Source organism: Oncorhynchus nerka, linkage group LG2, assembly GCF_034236695.1.
Source record: "Oncorhynchus nerka isolate Pitt River linkage group LG2, Oner_Uvic_2.0, whole genome shotgun sequence".
NCBI lineage: Eukaryota > Metazoa > Chordata > Actinopteri > Salmoniformes > Salmonidae > Oncorhynchus > Oncorhynchus nerka.
Genome location: NC_088397.1, coordinates 44,427,620 through 44,449,574, shown reverse-complemented (window position 1 = coordinate 44,449,574; position 21,955 = coordinate 44,427,620). Strand labels below are relative to the sequence as shown.

The window sequence follows — 21,955 nt, the reverse complement described above, 5'->3', positions numbered from 1 at the left end:
TGGAGTCTGTTTGATTGAGTGTGTGGACAGGTGTCTTTTATACAGGTACCGAGTTCAAACAGGTGCAGTTAATACAGGTAATGAGTGGAGAACAGGAGGGCTTCTTAAAGAAAAACGAACAGGTCTGTGAGAGCCGGAATTCTTACTGGTTGGTAGGTGATCAAATACTTATGTCATGCAATAAAATGCAAATTAATTACTTAAATATCATACAATGTGGTTTTCTGGATTTTTGTTTTAGATTCGGTCTCTCACAGTTGAAGTGTACCTATAATAAAAATGTCAGACCTCTACATGCTTTGTAAGTAGGAAAACCTGCAGTGTATCAAATGCTTGTTCTCCCCGCTGTATTTGTATCCAAAAGCAGGTTGTGAGCATCTTGAGTAATATGTCAGTCTTAGAGATTCGTTTTCCTTTTACAGTACCAGTCAAAAGTTGACACACCTACTCATTCAAGGGTTCTTTTTTTACATTTTTTGTTTTTACTATTTTCAGCATTGTAGAATAAGAGTGAAGACATCAAAACTATGAAATAACACATGAAAGCATGTAGTAACCAAAAAAAGTGTTAAACAAATAGTAGGTGTGAGTCCAAACCAAATAGGGGTATTGTAAAGTAGTTGGCTACTGTGAAAACGTACTGTGGTGTTATATGGCATTTCTGCCCCACGCAACATTGTGCATTTCTATGTGACTTGTCAACTGGTACAGTATAGCCTGTGTCTCTGCTTGAAATTCATCAGCTTACAGTGAGTGTATCAACGAAATTCAGATAATGAGTGAAATATATTGTTATATATACAACCCAGGTATTTCGTCAGTGTCTTGTACAATACATTATAATTCCACTTGGTAGCACAGAGTGTATCTTTCCACTTTGTCCAATTGCTGGCTGATGGAGAATGACTATGTAGTATTTACAGCCACATTCATGTATGATGTGGTTTTACCTGCCAATAGAAATTGATGTAAAATTGATACATGTATGAGGAAAAATGTAGAATTTTACATTGTTCAGCACTTTATAAAACTATATATACACACTATATAGCCAAAAGTATGTGGACTCCTGCTCGTCAAACATCTCATTCCAAAGTCACGGGCATTAATATGGAGTTGGTCCCTCCTTTGCTGTTGTAACAGCCTCAACTCTTTTGGGAAGGCTTTCCGCTAGATGTTGAAACACGGTTGTGGGGAATTGCTTCCATTCAGTCACTGATGTTGGGCTATTAGTTCTGGCTCACAGTTGGCATTCTAATTCATCCCAAAGGTGTTCGATGGGGTTGAGGTCAGGGCTCTGTGCAGGCCAGTCAATTTCTTCCACACCGAACTCGACAAACCATTTCTGTATGGACCTTGCTTTGCGCACTGGTCATTGTCATGCTGAAACAGGAAAGGGCTTCCCCAAACTGTTGCCACAAAGTTGGAAGCACAGAATCATTATATGCTGTTGCGTTAAGATGTCCCTTCACTGGAACTAAGGGGCCGAGCCAGAACGGTGAAAAACAGCCCCGGACCATTATTCCTCCTCCATCAAACTTTACAGTTGGCACTATGCATTGGGGCAGGTAGCATTCTCCTGGCATCCGCCAAACCCAAATTCGTCAAGCGGACTGCCAGAGAGACATTGTTTGCTGATTATAATAATAAAACATTACATTGCTATAGCGCTTTTCATAGAATCTCAAAGTGCTTCAAGAGCAAAAAACAAACAAGCAATTTGAAAGCTGCATCCTCCGAAGATGGAGAAGCTCAGTCATGGCTTGAGCGGAGAGAGCTGGTCGGAGGATGGTAAATGATTGTGATGGAGTCTGCTGATGATCTTGTAGAGGGCAAGTCTGGGAACCAGACTCAATTGTATAACCACTTCTCCTCTTCCACTCTGTGTAGCACCCACTTGGGTGATGCCTCAGCACCTCTGGGTGCCAGAAAGCTCTTCAACACAAAATTCAGAATAGTACCCAGTTGTCCTCGCAACGAGCCCTCTGTCTCAGCACTGCTGTATTCCTCCATCTGCCATTCCTCTCCCATTTCAGGTAACTCCTCAAATGATGTTCTCAGAATAGCTGGTACTGTGTCCAGATGTTTTTGCAAACAAAAACATTAGCCATTTAGCTAGCTAGCTAGCCAAGCCTAAAAGTGTCAACCTGTTAGTCAATCTGCAAATCCATGGCTCAAATACACCAGATACAGTATATGCAATTAAACGCAATGTTATCAAAAACAAAAGAGCTGATTAAAAACACAGATTACTAAATATTTACACATTTATAGGAGCTCTCTGCTGAGGCTGATACTAGGGCACCATGGCAACTATAGAACATACTCTAGTCATTTAAGCATGTTAACCCTTGTAAGGCTGCCGGCCTAGAGGTCATCTGAAGCCACGTCCTCAGACCATGTGCAGACCAGCTGCCTGGAGTGTTTACGGACATATTCAATCTCTCCATATCCCAGTTTGTTGTCCCCACTTCCTTCAAGATGTCCACCATTGTTACTGTACTCAAGAAACATTTACATTTACATTTACATTTAAGTCATTTAGCAGACGCTCTTATCCAGAGCGACTTACAAATTGGTGCGTTCACCTTAAGACATCCAGTGGAACAGCCACTTTACAATAGTGCATCTAAATCTTTTAAGGGGGGGGGGGGGGTGAGAAGGATTACTTTATCCTATCCTAGGTATTCCTGAAAGAGGTGGGGTTTCAGGTGTCTCCGGAAGGTGGTGATTGACTCCGCTGTCCTGGCGTCGTGAGGGAGTTTGTTCCACCATTGGGGGGCCAGAGCAGCGAACAGTTTTGACTGGGCTGCGCGGGAACTGTACTTCCTCAGTGGTAGGGAGGCGAGCAGGCCAGAGGTGGATGAACGCAGTGCCCTTGTTTGGGTGTAGGGCCTGATCAGAGCCTGGAGGTACTGAGGTGCCGTTCCCCTCACAGCTCCGTAGGCAAGCACCATGGTCTTGTAGCGGATGCAAGCTTCAACTGGAAGCCAGTGAAAGAAAGAAAGTAAGGGACAGTAACTGAACTAAATAACTATCACCCTGTAGCACTCATTTATGTCATCATGAAGTGCTTATCACCTCCATCTTACCCGACAACCTAGACCCACTACAATTCGCCCGAGTGGCGCAGAGGTCTAAGGCACTGCATCTCAGTGCTAGAGGCGTCACTACAGACACCCTGGTTTGATTCCAGGCTGTATCACAAACAGCCGGATTGGGAGTCCAACAGGGCGGAGCACAATAGGCCCAGCGTCATCCGGGTTTGGCCGGTGTAGGCCGTCATTGTAAATAAGAATTTGTTCATAACTGACTTGACTAGTTACATAAAGGATAAAAAAATAAACAGATCCGCAGACGACTCAATCGCCATTGCACTGCACACTGCCCTATCCCACCTGGACAAGGGAAACCCCTATACAAGAACGCTGTTCATCGACTGTAGCTCAGCCTTCAACACTATAGTGGCTTCCAAGCTCATCACTAAAGTCAGGGCTACGGCGGTGTGGGAGCAACAGTCCACTGTTTGCCTCAGTCTGGAGGAGTTTATGGCGGAGGTACGAAAAGTGTTAAATGTTCCATTGTCTGGGAGAGAGCCTGCTCGTAAGCTGCTCCAACTACTTCAAGACTCCTTTAGTGTGGCAGACTCCGTGGTGGATTTTCGCTGCTCCCAACTCACCTCCGAGGAATCCTGGAAGTTCCCGACGTGCACCTTACTGAAAGAATCCGAGGTCACCCGAGTGCCCACGGGAATCCACGAGGGCGGTTGACTCACCTCCCCCAGAGCACCAGGAGCTGTCTGTATTGCGGGACTACAGGATATTATATTTCCACCTGTCCATTAAAAAGACCAGGTTCACCAGTAGGTACCCCTCTCCATGCCAACCTTTTGTGGGGGGACCAGGCCAAATAACTCAGGGCGCCAACAGAGATGGCCGCCTCGCTTCGCGTTCCTAGGAAACTATGCAGTTTTTTGTTTTTTTACGTGTTATTTCTTACATTGGTACCCCAGGTCATCTTAGGTTTCATTACATACAGTCGAGAAGAACTACTGAATATAAGAGCAGCGTCAACTCACCATCAGTACGACCAAGAATATTACTTTCGTGAAGCGGATCCTGTGTTCTGCCTTTCACCCAGGACAACGGAATGGATCCCAGCCGGCGACCCAAAAAAATGACTTTGTAAAAGGGGGAAACGAAGCGGTCTTCTGGTCAGACTCCGGAGACGGGCACATCGTGCACCACTCCCTAGCATTCTTCTCGTCAATCACCAGTCTCTCGACAACAAGGTTGATGAAATCCGAGCAAGGGTAGCATTCCAGAGGGACATCAGAGACTGTAACGTTCTTAGCTTCACGGAAACATGGCTCACTGGAGAGACGCTATCGGAGTCGGTGCAGCCAGCTGGTTTCTCCACGCATCGCGCCGACAGAAACAAACATCTTTCTGGTAAGAAGAGGGGCGGGGACGTATGCTTCATGGTTAACGAGACGTGGTGTGGCCACAACAACATACAGGAACTCAAGTCCTTCTGTTCACCTGATTAAGAATTCCTCACAATCAAATGTCGACCGCATTATCTACCAAGGGAATTCTCTTCGATAATATTCCCCCCCAAGCAGACACATCGATGGCTCTGAACGAACTTTTGACTCTTTGCAAACTGGAATCCATATATCCTGAGGCTGCATTCATTGTAGCTGGGGATTTTAACAAGGCTAATCTGAAAACAAGACTCCCTAAATTGTATCAGCATATCGATTGCGCAACCAGGGCTGGAAAAACCTTGGATCATTGCTATTCTAACTTCCGCAACGCATATAAGGCCCTGCCCCGCTCTCCTTTCGGAAAAGCTGACCACGACTCCATTTTGTTGATCCCTGCCTACAGACTGAAACTAAAACAAGAAGCTCCCGCGCTGAGGTCTGTTCAACGCTGGTCCGACCAATCTGATTCCACACTCCAAGACTGCTTCCATCACGTGGACTGGGATATATTTTGTATGGCATCAAACAACAACATTGACGAATACGCTGATTCGGTGAGCGAGTTCATTAGAACGTGCGTTGAAGATGTCGTTCCCATAGCAACGATTAAAACATTCCCAAACCAGAAACCATGGATTGATGGCAGCATTCGCGCGAACCACTGCTTTTAATCAGGGCAAGGTGACTGGTAACATGACCGAATACAAACAGTGCAGCCATTCCCTCCGCAAGGCTATCAAACAAGCTAAGCGTCAGTACAGAGACAAAGTAGAATCTCAATTCAACGGCTCAGACACAAGAGGTATGTGGCAGGGTCTACAGTCAATCAAAGATTGCAAAAAGAAAAACAGCCCCGTTCGGGACCAGGATGTCTTGCTCCCAGACAGACTAAACAACTTCTTTGTTGTTCGCTTTGAGGACAATACAGTGCCACTGACACGGCCTGCAACGAAAACATGCAGACTCTCCTTCACTGCAGCCGAGGTGAGTAAGACATTTAAACGTGTCAACCCTCGCAAGGCTGCAGGCCCAGACGGCATCCCCAGCCGCGCCCTCAGATCATGCGCAGACGAGCTGGCCGGTGTGTTTACGGACATATTCAATCGATCCCTATACCAGTCTGCTGTTCCCACATGCTTCAAGAGGGCCACCATTGTTCCTGTTCCCAAGAAAGCTAAGGTAACTGAGCTAAATGACTACCGCCCGTAGCACTCACTTCCGTCATCATGAAGTGCTTTGAGAGACTAGTCAAGGACCATATCACCTCCACCCTACCTGACACCCTAGACCCACTCCAATTTGCTTACCGCCCAAATAGGTCCACAGACGATGCAATCTCAACCACACTGCACACTGCCCTAACCCATCTGGACAAGAGGAATACCTATGTGAGAATGCTGTTCATCGACTACAGCTCGGCATTCAACACCATAGTACCCTCCAAGCTCGTCATCAAGCTCGAGACCCTGGGTCTCGACCCCGCCCTGTGCAACTGGGTACTGGACTTCCTGACGGGCCGCCCCCAGGTGGTGAGGGTAGGCAACAACATCTCCACCCCGCTGATCCTCAACACTGGGGCCCCACAAGGGTGCGTTCTGAGCCCTCTCCTGTACTCCCTGTTCACCCACGACTGCGTGGCCACGCACGCCTCCAACTCAATCATCAAGTTTCAAAATCAAAATTCTATATAGCGTCTCGTTTGTTTAGTGGTCTTTCTTTATTAAAAGGAGAATGTATTAATATCACGCTGCGCCTTGGTCTCCTCTATACGACGAACGTGACAGTGCGGCAAAGGCAAGATGCAGTAGATACTGTACAGTCGTGGCCAAAAGTTTTGAGAATGACACAAATATACATTTTTACAAAGTCTGCTGCCTCAGTGAATTTAAATATTTTTGTCAGATGTTACCATGGAATACTGAAGTATACATTTATTAATTACATGAAGTTGATGCAAAGGGTCAATATTTGCAGTGTTGACCCTTCTTTTTCAAGACCTCTGCAATCTGCCCTGGCATGCTGTCAATTAACCTGTTTGGGCTAGGGGGCAGCATTTTCACTTTTGGATGAAAAGTGTGCCAAGTGTAAACCGCCTCCTACTCAATCCCAGATGTGAATATATGCATATTATTAGTAGTATTGGATAGAAAAAACTCTGAAGTTTCTAAAACTGTTTGAATGATGTCTGTGAGTGTAACAGAACTCATGGCAGGCAAAAACCTGATAAAAATCCAAACAGGAAGTGGGAAATCTGAGGTTTGTAGTTTTTCAACTCAGCCCCTATTGAAAATAGTGGTTATGTTGCACTTCCTAAGGCTTCCACTAGATGTCAACTGTCTTTAGAACGTTGTTTGATGCTTTTACTATGAAGGGGGGCTGAATGATTTTTGGTTCCAACCGCCTTGTCTTTGTGAGACACGTAGGTGAACAGATGATCCCTGCATGTGTGGTTCCCACCGTGAAGCATGGAGGAGGTGTGATGGATAAAGTAATCCTTCTCACCCCCCCCCCCCCCCTTAAAAGACCTAGATGCACTATTGTAAAGTGGCTGTTCCACTGGATGTCATAAGGTGAAAGCACCAATTTGTAAGTCGCTCTGGATAAGAGCGTCTGCTAAATGACTTAAATGTAAATGTAAATGTAAGTTTGCGGACGACACAACAGTGGTAGGCTTGATTACCAACAACGACGAGACGGCCTACAGGGAGGAGGTGAGGGCCCTCGGAGTGTGGTGTCAGGAAAATAACCTCACACTCAACGTCAACAAAACTAAGGAGATGATTGTGGACTTCAGGAAACAGCAGAGGGAACACCCCCCTATCCACATCGATGGAACAGTAGTGGAGAGGGTAGCAAGTTTTAAGTTCCTCGGCATACACATCACAGACAAACTGAATTGGTCCACTCACACAGACAGCATCGTGAAGAAGGCGCAGCAGCGCCTCTTCAACCTCAGGAGGCTGAAGAAATTCGGCTTGTCACCAAAAGCACTCACAAACTTCTACAGATGCACAATCGAGAGCATCCTGGCGGGCTGTATCACCGCCTGGTACGGCAACTGCTCCGCCCACAACCGTAAGGCTCTCCAGAGGGTAGTGAGGTCTGCACAACGCATCACTGGGCGCAAACTACCTGCCCTCCAGGACACCTACACCACCCGATGTTACAGGAAGGCCATAAAGATTATCAAGGACAACAACCACCCGAGCCCCTGCCTGTTCACCCCGCTATCATCCAGAATGCGAGGTCAGTACAGGTGCATCAAAGCTGGGACCGAGAGACTGAAAAACAGCTTCTATCTCAAGGCCATCAGACTGTTAAACAGCCACCACTAGCATTGAGTGGCTGCTGCCAACACACTGACACTGACACTGACTCAACTCCAGCCACTTTAATAATGGGAATTGATGGGAAATGATGTAAAATATATCACTAGCCACTTTAAACAATGCTACCTAATATAATGTTACATACCCTACATTATTCATCTCATATGCATACGTATATACTGTACTCTATATCATCTACTGCATCCTTATGTAATACATGTATCACTAGCCACTTTAACTATGCCACTTTGTTTACATACTCATCTCATATGTATATACTGTACTCGATACCATCTATTGTATCTTGCCTATGCTGCTCTGTACCATCACTCATTCATATATCTTTATGTACATATTCTTTATCCCCTTACACTGAGTATAAGACAGTAGTTTTGGAATTGTTAGTTAGATTACTTGTTGGTTATTACTGCATTGTCGGAACTAGAAGCACAAGCATTTCGCTACGCTCGCATTAACATCTGCTAACCATGTGTATGTGACAAATAAAATTTGATTTGATTTGATTTTGTGTTTACGGACCTATTCAATCAAACCTTATCCCAGTCTGCTGTTCCCACATGCCTCAAGAGGGCCACCATTGTTCCTGTACCCAAGAAAGCTAAGGTAACTGAGCTAAACGCCTACCGCCCCGTAGTGTTTTGAGAGACTAGTCAAGGACCATATCACTTCCACCCTACCTGACACCCTAGACCCACTCCAATTTGCTTACTGCCCCAACAGGTCCACAGACGACGTAATCGCAACCACACACAGCCCTAACCCATCTGGACAAGAGGAATACCTATGTGAGAATGCTGTTCATCGACTACAGCTCAGCATTTAACACCATAGTACCCTCCAAACTCGTCATCAAGCTCGAGACCCTGGGTCTAACATTGAGTGGCTGCTGCCAACATACTGACTGAACTCCAGCCACTTTAATAATATAAAAATTGATGTAAAAAATGTATCACTAGCCACTTTAAACAATGCCACTTCATATAATGTTTACATACCCTACATTACTAATCTCATATGTATATACATCTACTGTATCTTGCCTATGCCGCTCTGTACCATCACACATTCATATATTTTTATGTTCATATTCTTTCCTTCCTTTACACTGTGTGTATAACGTAGTTGTTGTGGAATTGTTAGGTTAGATTACTCGATTATCACTGCATTGTCAGAACTAGAAGCACAAGCATTTCGCTACACTCGCATGAACATCTGCTAACCATGTGTATGTGACAAATACAATTTGATTTGAAATGGACTGTGACCTCAAAATAAAGAAATTCCGGATGGATTTCCCCGGGTTTTTGCCTGCCAAATCAGTTCTGTTATACTCAAACATTATTTTAACAGTTTTAGAAACTTCAGAGTGTTTTCTAGCCAATGCTACCAGGTATATGCATATCCTAGCTTCTGGGCCTGAGTAACAGGTAGTTTACTTTGGGCACGTCAGTCATCCAAAATTCCAGACAATAACCAGTATGCTAATGAAGTTATTCTAAAATGTATTAAATTGTTTATTTTCCTCAATATACACACACAATACCCCATAATAACAAAGAAAAAACAGGTTCAGATTTATTTAAAAAAATATAAAAGGAAAAAACTGAAATATCACTTTCACAAATGTTCAGACCCTTAACTAAGTACTTTGTTGATGCACCTTTGGCAGCGATTTCTAAAACATTTCTAAAAACCTGTTTTCACTTTGTCATTGTGGAGTATTGTGTGTAGATTAATGAAGGACAAAATGTATTTTATCCCTTTTAGAATAAGGCTGTAATGTATCAAAATGTGTAAAAGGTCAAGGGGTCTGGATTGAGGTAAACTGTCATATCCAGGATGGAGTGTCATGCACTCCACCCCTCCTGCAGTCAGGTGGCACCGGTCCATAACCTGTAACACATGACATAGATGGAAGCGACTTCATCATTCACTGGAGACTTGAAAACAGAACCTTACCAAGAGAGCTGTGACTAATAGTGTGTGGTTAGACAGCCAAATCCATATAAATCGAATGCTGTTCTGGTTAGACAGTTGAAGTTGTACTCTATACATAATTAAAATATTGTAAACATGTCCCTTGATAAACGTGCATATACTTTTTGTAGCGATGGTTCCATTGAAACTGAAGCTCATGCATTGCTTTACTGCGGGTTATAAAAAAAATATATATCATTCCTAGTTTTGTTGTATCAGCTGTCTAGCCAAAATGAAAATGTTAACGATCTTGATGAAAATAACAAATTGTGACATTTTATCAGATAACAGTAATGTAAATGCCTGCGCCCATAGCCTTATCCTCCAATGGAGACGTGCCTAATAGTTATTTTATTCACTGTACTTTGCAGGTATGTGTATAGATGTAATACATTATAGACGATGCCACCATGTTTGACTATGATTGTTTTTAAGTGTCTCAAAACGAAATTTCAGTGGTCAGCAATGTGGTTAAAAACAGTAAGTATTTTGTATTATTGTGGAGTGACACTTAAATACATTTTTTGGTCCCGCTTTAAGTGACGTGCAGTGCTTCATAAAGCCTTCATAAACACTACATACATGTGTCACGAATCATCTATTATGCAATTATGATTTTTTACATTTACATAATTTAGCACACACTCTTATCCAGAGTGACTTACAGGAACAATTTGAGTTTAAGTACCTTGCTCAAGGGCACATTGGCAGATTTTTCAACTAGTTGGCTCTGGATCCAAACCAGCAACCATTGGGTTACTGGATCAATGCTCTTAACCCCTAGGCTACCTAAATAAAGGGTTCATAAATGTGGCATAACCGTGTGACATAATCATCAATGTCAAATGTGACATAACCCACTATGTCAAATATCACATAAACCTGTTCTTTATAAAGAGTGGCATAAGCACCGCTTAATAAAGGCTTTATAAATCATATTAAATTGAGGCTTCACAAAGCATTTTGTAACCTTGTCATGCATCTTGGTAGAGCATTGCAACACCAGGATAGTGGGTTTGATTGCTGGGACCACCCATACATAAAAATGTATGCACACATGACTATTAGTCACTTTGGATTAAAGAGTCTGCTAAATTTGATATAATATATTACACTAAAACATTTCTAGGATGGCCCAAACTCTTTCCCTCTTGGGTGTATAGCCAATATTGGACCTGACCTCAAAATTCCACAAAATGCTGTCCTGCAGGATGACACACACTAAAAGTGCAGTCATATGCACAGCAAACAACTTTGGAAGGGCCTTTTAAAATCATTTTAACATTTTGGCCTAATTTTCATTATCTCGGTTTTGTTTTTCAAAGTTTCGGAGTTCCCCCAATTTTTTTATGGTTTTCCCAGTTTTTTCACACTTTTTTAAAATAGAGAAAACAGAACAATTTGATTTTCTGTGTTAACAACAATTCTTCAACCACATCAGGAAATTACTTTTGAGTTTTGTGAAAAATCTAAGAAACTAATGTTTGAGTGTAATTGCCCTTTAATTCAGTGCCCATTCTCTGCACTGTTGTTGGTTAGCTGTGTTTTCTTTAGTACAGTAAGTGCATGAGTTTCCCACTTGTTTTGCCACTTGACAGCGAAAAACTACTAAGTAAACCTTAATTGATAAACTTGGAAATTCATTTTTCCGGCGATGAAAGGCAGCTGTCCAGGCCCTGAGGTAGCAAAGCAGCTCCAAACCATGATGCTCCCTCCACCATAGTTTACAGTTGGGATGAGGTTTTGATGTTGTGTCAATGGTGTATTGGAGGTGAAGTCAGGTGAAGAAGAGCAGAGTATAATGAACAGGCGCACTTTTATTATTGTTCCAAAAACGAGAGCACTACATAAATCAAACGCGCTCAAAAAAACGGAACATAACAGTAAAGCGTGTAAACTAACACCACATAACACGAAACAATTACACACAAAACATGATGGGATCCAGAGGGTTAAATATAAGTGGATTGATTGGGGAAATGAAAACCAGGTGTGTATGGAAACAAGACAAGACAAATGGATATATGAAAAATGGATCGGCGATGGCTAGAAAGCCGGTGACGTCGATCGACGCTCGAACAAGGAGACGACGTCGGCGGAAATCGTGACAGTACCCCCCCACTTGAGGCGCGGCTCCAGCGGTGCGCCAACACCGGCCTCGAGGACAACCCGGAGAACGAGGTGCAGGGCGATCCGGCCAGCGACGGTGAAACTCCCGCAGCAGTTCAATATCCAAAACATATGTAACCGGAACCCAGCATCTCTCCTCCGGCCCGTACCCCTCCCACTCCACGAGGTACTGAAGGCCCCCCATCTGATGCCTGGAATGAACGATGTACGCCGGGGCCCCCTCGATGTCCAAAGGGGGCGGAGGGACCTCCTGCACCTCAGATTCCTGGAGAGGACCAGCCACCACCGGCCTGAGGAGAGACACATGGAACGAGGGGTTAATATGATAATAAGAGGGAAGTTGTAATCTGTAACATACCTCGTTCACCCTCCTCAGGACTTTAAATGGCCCCACAAACCACGGACCCAGCTGCCGGGAGGGCAGGCGGAGGGGCAGGTTACGGGTCGAGTGTGAACACCGGGGTCTCACTACGGTGACGGTCCACACTGGTTTTCTGGCGACGCGCGGCTCGCTGGAGATGGACACGGCCGGCCTCCCATGTCTCCTCCGCACACTTAAACCAGTCGTCCACCGCAGGAGTCTCGGTCTAACCCGGATGCCATGGTGCCAGAACTGGCTGGTACCCCAATACACACTGAAAGAGGGAGAGGTTAGTGGAGGAGTAGGGAAGCGAGTTCTGTGCCATCTCGGGCCAGGGCACGAACACTGCCCACTCCTGCGGCCGGTCCTGGCAATAGGACCGCAGGAACCTGCCCACATCCTGGTTGACTCTCTCTACCTGCCCGTTACTCTCGGGGTGAAAAAACCTGAGCTAAGGCTGATCGAGACCCCCAGACATTCCATGAACGCCTTCCAAACTCTCGTCGTGAACTGGGGACCCCGATCCGACACGAAATCCTCAGGCACCCTGTAGTGCCGGAAGACGTGTGTAAACAGGGCCTCCACATTCTTTAGGGCCGTAGGGAGACCAGGCAGAGGGAGGAGATGACAGGACTTAGAAAAATGATCCACAACGACCAGGATCGTGGTATTTCCCTGTGAGGGAGGAAGATCTGTTAAGAAATTCACTGACAGATGTGACCAAGGTTGTTGTGGAACGGGTAAGGGATGTAACTTACCTCTGGTCAGGTGACTCTGAGCCTTACACTGGGCACACACCAAGCAGGAGAAAACAAACCCTCACGTCCTTAGCCAAAGTGGGCCACCAGTACTTCCCAGTCAGACAGCGCACCGTCCGACCGATCCCTGGATGACCAGAGGGAGACGTTGCCTCAGGTTGCGGTGGTCAGTCCAGATGAGGAAAAGGTGTTTAGCCCCGTCAAGCCATTGTCTCCACGCTTTCAACGCTTCAACCACAGCCAACAACTCCTGGTCCCCCACATCATAGTTACGCTCTGCACAGGGGAGCGCTGTGAGAGCACGGCTCCTATCCCAGCCTTGGACGTGTCCACCTCCACTATGAATGCCAAAGAGGGATCCGGATTGATCAGCCCGACCACTGCAACGTTACAGGACCCCCCATTCAGCAGTGAGGTAATGGGTGCAGCAACCTGGCCAAAACCCCGGATAAATATACAGTAGTAATTGGCAAACCCTAAAAATCGCTGCACCTCCTTTACCATGGTGGGAGTCGGCCAATTAAGCACGGCTGCAATGCTGTCACTCTCCATCTCCACCCTTGATGTGGAAATGTGATAACCTAGGAAGGAGACTGCCTGCTGAAAGAACAGGCATTTCTCAGCCTTGACATACAGGTCATGCTCCAACAGTCGTCCGAGTACCTTGCGCACCAAGGACACATTCTCGGCGCGTGTAGCGGAGTAAGTCAGAATGTCATAAATATACACCACTACACCCTGCCTGTGCAGGTCCCTGAAAATCTCGTCTACAAAGGATTGGAAAACTGATGGAGCATTCATCAACCCGTACGGCATGACAAGGTACTCATAATGCCCTGTGGTGGTACTGAACGCTGTCTTCCACTCGACTCCCTCCTGGATACGCACCAGGTTATACACACTCCTGAGATCCAGTTTCGTGAAGAGGCGTGCCCCATGCATTGACTCAATCACCGTGGCGATAAGAGGTAGCAGGTAACTGTACCTCACCGTGATTTGATACCTCTATAGTCAATGCACGAACATAAACCTCCATCCTTCTTCTTCACAAAAAAATAAAAACTTGAGGAGGCGGGTGAAATAGAGGGCCGAATGTACCCGACGCAGGGATTCAGAGACATTTGTATGCATAGCCACCATCTCTGCCTGGGACAGGGGATACAGGTGACTCCTGGGAAGCACAGCGTCTGCCAAATCGGCATATTCTGGGGGGATGTGCACGGTGGAGACCTGGTCTGGACTTTCCACCGTGGCAGCACCAATGAAAACCCCTACACACCTCCCTGAGCACTCTCGCGACCACCCCGTGAGAGCCCTCTGTTGCTAGGAAATAGTGGGGTTATGCAGAGCCAACCAGGGAAGGCCTAGTACCACAGGAAACGCAGGAGAGTCAATGAGAAAGAAACTGATTCTCTCCTCATGATCCCCCTGCATAACCATGGCCAAGGAGATGGTGGCCTCCCTGATTAGCCCGGACAAATCCACCAGTTGGGCGAAGGAAATGTTGGCATCCCTGCAGGCCAGCTCATGTCGGATGTCCTCTCGTAGGCTGCATTGATAGTGGTCGATGAGGGCCCTGTCGTTCCAGCCTGCTCCGGCGGCCAAGGTCCGGAATTCCAGGGCGAAGTCCTGGGCGCTCCTCGTCCCCTGCCTCAAATGGAAGAGCCTTCCCCCGCAGCTCTGCCCTCAGGTGGATGGTCGAAGATGGCCCTGAAGCGACGGATGAAATCCTCGAAGTGGTCTGGCACCATGTCTCCTTCTCTTCACACGGCATTTGCTCACTCCAGCGCTCTTCCTGTGAGGCAGGAGACGAGGGCGGCCACTCTCTCCCCTCCTGAGGAAGCTAGGTGCACAGTGGCCAGGTAGAGGTCCAGTTGAAACAAGAATCCCTGGCACTGTTCTGCCATTCCATCATACTCCCTGGGAAGGGAGAGACGCATCCCCCCGGAATTCTCTCCAGATAGAACGGGTGGAGACAACCCCGGTTGTGCTGGTCGGGGCACTGGAGGGACTTCCTGTCTCTCCCAGCGGTCCATGGTCTGGACAACGCGATCCATCATGGCATCATTTTTTTGCACAGATTCCAGCCGGCATCCAGTGATTTATTTAGTCACCCTCATTCTGGCCATTCTACAGGGTTAAAAACTCTGATAACTGTTGAATCGATTATGATAGAAAGCCAATATTCCAACCCCCATGGCTCTAAGAGGACCACACACACACAGGTTTCTCAAACGACTGCCTTGCCTGGTTCACCAACTACTTCTCAGACAGAGTTCAGTGTGTCAAATCTGAGGGCCTGTTGTCCAGACCTCTAGCAGTCTCTATGGGGGTGCCACAGGGTTCAATCCTCGGGCCTACTCTTTTCTCTATATACATCAATGATGTCGCTCTTGCTGCTGTTGACTCTCTGATCCACCTCTACGCAGACGACACCATTCTGTATACATCTGATACTTCTTTGGACACTTTGTTAACTAACCTCCAAACGAGCATCAATGCCATACAACACTCTTTCCGTGGCCTCCAACTGCTCTTAAACACTAGTAAAACTCAATGCATGCTTTTCAACCGTTCGCTGCTGGCACCCGCCCGCCCGACTAGCATCATTCACACCAAGCTGTTTTTTCCAAGCACAGTCTTGATAAACAATAGATTTGTCAAGTTTGTTAGGACATTTACTTTGTGCATGACAAGCAATTTTTCCAACAATAAAGAAACTGGAGGAAACAGATACACAAGTATCTATATCCACAGTAAAACGAGTCCTAAATCAAAATAACATGAAAGGCTGCTCAACAAGGAAGAAGCCACTGCTCCAAAACCATCATAAAAAAGTCAGACTACATTTTGCAACTGCACATGGGGACAAAGATTTGTACTTTTTGGAGAAATGTCCTCTGGCCTGATGAAACAAAAATAGAACTGTTTGGCCATAATGTCCATCGTTGTGTGGCGGAAAAAGGGGGAGGCTGGCAAGCCGAAGAACACCATCCCAAACGTGAAGCACGAGGGTGGCAGGATCATGTTGTGAGGGTGCTTTGCTGCAGGAGGGACTGGAGCACTTCACAAAATACATGGCATCATGAAAAGGAAAATGTGGATATATTGAAGCAACATCAGGAAATTAATGCTTGGTCACAAATGGGTCTTCCAAATGGACAATGACACAAAGCATTCTTCCAAAGTTGTGGCAAAATGGCTTAAGGACAACAAAGTCAAGGTATTGGAGTGGATATCACAAAGCCCTGACCTCAAACTACTCAAAACTCAAAATACCAGCAACAGTGTGTGAAAACCTTGTGAAGACTTAAAGAAAACGTTTGACCTCTGTCATTGCCAACAAAGGGTATATAACAAAGTATTGAGATAAACTTTTGTTACTGACCAAATACTTATTTTCCACAACAATTTGCAAATAAATTCATAAAAAATCCTACAATGTGATTTTCTGGATTTTATTTCTCATTTTGTCTGTCATAGTTGAAGTGTACCTATGATGAAAATTACAGGCCTCTCTCATCTTTTTAAGTGGGAGAACTAGCACAATTGGTGGCTGACTAAATACTTTTTTGCCCCACTGTATATGTATATCACACACGCACACACAAAATATATTTTTTTGATTGGACACGCTACCTATTGAAGCACAGTGGCTGATGGAGAATGATGATGTAGTTAGTTACAGCCCCATCCATATATGATTTAGTTTCACCATCCAACGTGAATTGATATCAATTGATACATTTATGATGTAAAAAATAGAATGTTGCCAGTGATCAGCAATTAATGAGTATGTATGCAAATTGCAAGAGTGATTTGGTGCAGTGAACAAATGACTGAATTTGTTTGTGGTATTCAGTCAATTGAGAATGTGCTAAGGGTTTTAAAACAGGAGGCATTTTGATGATCTCTTTTTTTGTGTGTGTTTAGAGTTGTGATGTACCACATACTTGTGCATATTGTACCAAAGTGATTGGTACAAAGTAACTTCAAAGTGAATGTGTTTGAGTTTCCATTTTCCATTATTTGCAGTCCAAGTCATGACCCAAAGACAACATTCTGAACATTCACAGAACTGCCTGGGTCATACTTATTGTATTGTAACGAACCTTGCCAAGGTTGTTACAATTCCTCCTTAAAAAGTTAACCCATATTGGAGCTTTGGTTAGCAGTCCTGCCTATGGGTTTGGAGACCTGGGCATGAGACCCATAACAGGCATTTCTCTATTACCGTTTGCAATAAACTCCACTATATGTCTGCTCCCCTATTTGTTTGAATGTTGCCAGTGGAATCTCCCTCAGCCCTGCTTTGGACCTTACTTGAGTGACCTCAATAAGACCACTGTATTACCAGCCTCTAAAATGACAGAGCGGAGCTGTCAAGATGAGACTTTGTGACCCGTTTGCGTAAGGATTCTGGTGTTTTTCATTTTCATTTCAAGTGGTCAGGAAAAATCCCCTGGCCCTAGTTATGATCTCGCACGGAAGACTTGGACCTTCACACTGCCCTGCAGCCAATAATGCGCTTATCAGCAGAGGGCATCTTGGGATGAAACTTGAAGCTCACACCAAGTTAGAGAAGGACTGAGGAAACAGCCACATGCATTTAACTGAGAGCCAGAAATAAAAACTAAACATATCCAAAAAAGGTCATAACTTTGGCAGTGGCTTAGCTTGGGAATCCTGACGGATATTGCCTGCTGAAGGGTCGGAGGCAGGGTGTACGAGTGTGTTCTTAAAGAGACACTCCTGCAAAAATGGCATTGTTTGAGCTTCTTTTAATAGTGTCCGATGGGGTTCAGGTCACTGACCATGTGGATTGTTTTCAGCAGAGCTGAGAAGTGTACTACTGATAGAATAGGAGATGTGTTCCACTGCAGACCGAATCATTCATTCTGTGATATATCCTCAGTCACTCTCCTACAGTATCTGGACCAGGCCCTGACCTCTGTGTTCTCAGGCTGCAGTGGACAGCCTACTTCCATTTTGAAGCCCATGCTGCTTTTCGATGTGACTAGGGAACCATGACGGACCAGCGCTTTGTCAGGCAATTACAAGAGGTCAACCAACAAAGCCAAATAGGTATGCTTTTACGCCATGGCATGCAAGAGTGAAGACATTTAACATCGATTACTATTGTGCCATCTAGAAATCACGTCAATGGATAAAGTCAAACAAAGTAAGATCATATGCATTTTCTCTTGTTTTTGTGCACTTGCCTATAATTGCTCTCAAGAATAAGAGAGACTTAAATGGACGAGAGACTAAAGGCCATGCACAGATGTAAGGACTCACTGCATTGTTTAGACAGCTTTATTTTTTTTTTACTACAGACCAGGCTACCTGTCAGCATTTCTTCCAGCTGGGGACAAACCATTGCACATCAAGTAAAGCCTATCACATGCTTCCCAGTCAAAACAGTTTGCGCATATATTATGATTACATTTTTGTTTGTTTTGTACTTCGACAGGTTACATTGCTTCTGCTGTTTGCGCACATTTTTTTCTTGAGGCACGTTAAAGTTTGGTAGCCAAAGTCTACGTCCCTTCGTAGATGACCCCCTCGTAGGTGACCCCTTCGCAGGTGATTGGTCAACAGCCTACTACTCCTAGTAGGAGTGAGAACTATGGACGGGATTCTTCAATTCTTCAATGCTGCCATTCAATGAGAGACATTTACACATTTACATTTAAGTCATTTAGCAGACGCTCTTATCCAGAGCGACTTACAAATTGGTGCATTCACCTTAACGACTAGTTTTCCTGCATTTTGTTCCCCCACTTGGAAAATACTGCAACTAACATCTTAGTTAGATTAAAAATGTGTGACTAAGACCTCGTCGGCAAAAACATCCAAATTAATTTACAGATTTATTGATTTCATTCTATTTTGAGGAACCGGCTATGTTTTAGCTAGAGTCCAAAACAGTAACATTGCCGCTTTTCTCATTTTTCAGGTGAAAGTCTTTTAAGGGTCAACGAGAGTCACAGACATTCGCTTCACCTAGCCGAGTTCTGCTAGGAGTAAACCAAACCTAGTATGCAGGCGCCTTTAGGATCTATAGAGTGTTGGCCAGTCTCTCCACAGATATAGATTAAACTGAATTGTTCAAGGTGGTCTAGGAGGAGGGGATCAGTCCATTGCTTTAGTCTTGGGCCTCATGTAAAAACACAAAGGTTCCCATCAGACATCAACAAGCTCTCAGTCTGAGTCAGACTGTCAGCTCTCTTTTATTGAAGAGTCTGTCTGTGTGTTTGGAGCCATGGTAAGCTCTCATTAAAATAAGGCTTGCTGTTGACCCCCTGAAGCTCTGCTTTGGATCATGTATCCAGCACTGGGAGATGCTGGTGTGATGGAGAGGGCCTGCTCGGTCTATCAAGCCTTCCAACACTGACCAACCCAGTCAATAATAACCCCTATAAAATCTAACTCATAGGCACTTCGTGTAGATTTGGGTATAAACAATATGCTTGTAGCTCCACCTGGTTCTCTAGTAGGCTAGGTGAAAGTACTGCCATATTGATTACACCAATCAAATCCTTCCCTCTGCACACCTGCGCCCAGAGTCTTCTTCTGTGCTCCCCTCCTGCTCTGTTAGATGCCATGGGGGACTGTCTGCTGACCAGCTCTTCCCAATAGGAAAATGTGAGCTTCTCCCACTGGACCAGCGGAGGGATAGACACTGTGTCTGCGTTCCAATACAAGCCAGCTCTAAGTACTCTCACCATCTTTCCTTCTCTCTCTCTCTCTCTCTCTCTCTCTCTCTCTCTCTCTCTCTCTCTCCCCGTCTTGCTCCCTCATTCTTTTGTTTGCTGTCTCGCTCTTTTGCTCTCGCTGTCTTGGTCTATTTTGCTCTCTTGCTCACTCTCTCTCAAAGTACCAGTGTCACTGCTTGAGTAAACATTTGAGATTAACTTCTTATTACAATTTATTTTTTATTTTACTGTTTATTTTTCGCTGCCTGGCTCATTGTGCAAAAAGGTGTCTTGTCCAGAGTCTTGTCCAGAGTTATAACAGGATGACCCACTTGAAAGCATGCTTCTCAAAGGGTTTGATATTATTGATCTTGTCAGATATTTATCTTCAATGCCAATCTGAGTTTTATATGTCATTTGCCTCGTTATTTCGAGTTACACAGGACCCCTCTCAGTAAAATTCCAAGGCAACTTTCTGCCTGATGAAAAAAATAGCATAGAGCTGATGATGTCATGGAAACTCCAAACTTATCCAGGACTTATATGACCCATCGTGGGAAGTAAATGTTGAGGCTGTATTGGACATCTCTCTCACAAAGAGAGAGAGCCTCTTTGTGAAAGAGATGATCTTTGAATAGTTACATGCATGCAGCCAATGCTGAAAATTAAATTTCCTTTAGTCAAATTTACTCCCACATAAGCCACCTGGCCCAAGAGGGCTCATCACCATCTGCCATTACAATCTGATAATGTCTGCTCATCAAACATTTACATTGGTTTCAACATTTATGGTTAAACAAAGAAACATATTCAAAATAACTAGTTTTTCCTGGATATCTTAAAAGCATAACACCTATAGCAGTGGTTTCCAGCCTTTTTTTGATTACTGTACCAAATGAGTTTGCTGTTCCTGGAGTACCCATGAAGTACCCCCTCCTGCATTTTACCAGTAGGCCTATGGTCTCATGAGTCTTCACAGGTACCCCCTGTGGATAGGCCAAGGTTGTAGTACCTCTGGTTGGGAACCACTAACCTATAGTATTAGACCTACACACAGTGCACTGTGCTCCAAACAAATGATGGTAGTCAAAAGTCAAGCACTGCATTTTATCTGAGCTTCTGCACATAGCAATGTTTACAAACAGCAGCCTAACAGCATCCTAGGCATTTCCTTGTTATTGCCCATAGAAAAGATAAGTAATCTGCTCTTACTTTGAGGCCTCTGGAAGTCAGCGAGGGTGTAGTGGGAGACGAGTCAGAGAGTGACTTGGTCGTGCGTGGCTGATCCTTTGCATTGCGGGGGGAGAGAAGAGATGACATCGCCCCAGGCTACTATACACTGCATGGGGTTCAAGTCTGGTCCAGCAGTCTTGTCCACCAGTCCTGTCCAGCGGTCCAGTCCAGCAGTCCAACCAATGGGATTCCAAAAGACTACTGCATAAACAATCCAGTGACACACAGTTAAAATCCCTGTGATGTGAATGGTGGTGAAGGGACAGAACCAGAGTTGTGATCCAAATCGAAGAGTTCTAATGATAGAAAAACAGCGGTGTGATCTCTCTTCAAGTGATGTTGTGTTATGGTGCGATGAGTTGAGGGTGAGTGAGTGAGTAGCAGAAGTGTGATCCACAGATGAGGGCGCTGTGGAGGAAGTAGAGGGTGGGCGGTGCTCTAGAGTGGGTTTCCTCGGGCTCCCCCAGACATTTTTGTTTTAACCCTAAACTGGCACACCTGCTTGATGATTCGTTGACTAATTGATTCCGGTCTGCCAGTTTAGGTTGGAAACAAAAATGTGAAACGTCTGGCGGGGCCCGAGGAGAGGGTTGGGGAAACCTTGCTGTAGAATATATGTGGAGGGACACTGCCTGGAACTTGACAGCAGTGCCGCTCATGAGAGCACTCTCTCACTGGACTGTGGTCATTCAACAAAAATGAAAACATCAAAGCAAAGAACTCTGCTCTCATTCTGCCTGACACTCTCTCTCTCTCTCTCTCTCTCTCTTTCTTTCTGTCTCACAGTTTCTCCTTCTGTCTCTCCCTCTTCCCTTCTCTAATCACCATTTTGCCTCAGCTGTGGACTAATATGGATTTGTTTGACTTTAGAATTTGTTATGAAGTTTATCTTTTTTAAAACATTTTAATGACAGCCTCACGCAAATGTGATACTAGTTTTCCCTTAATGTAAAAGTACA

The 21,955-nt window shown here is 44.9% G+C and overlaps 1 protein-coding gene across 1 annotated transcript in view; it reads right to left on the bottom strand.

Annotated features, from left to right (window-relative positions):
* LOC115135714 (protein phosphatase 1 regulatory subunit 12B-like) overlaps positions 1 to 21,383 on the bottom strand; it is a 35,851-nt gene extending 14,468 nt beyond the window's left edge. The window contains exon 1 of the mRNA XM_029670718.2: positions 20,976 to 21,383. Within this exon, the coding sequence (XP_029526578.2) occupies positions 20,976 to 21,083 (108 nt within the window). The 5' untranslated portion in view covers positions 21,084 to 21,383. The remainder of the gene's footprint in view (positions 1 to 20,975) is intronic.
* Between the last annotated feature and the right edge of the window lie 572 nt (positions 21,384 to 21,955).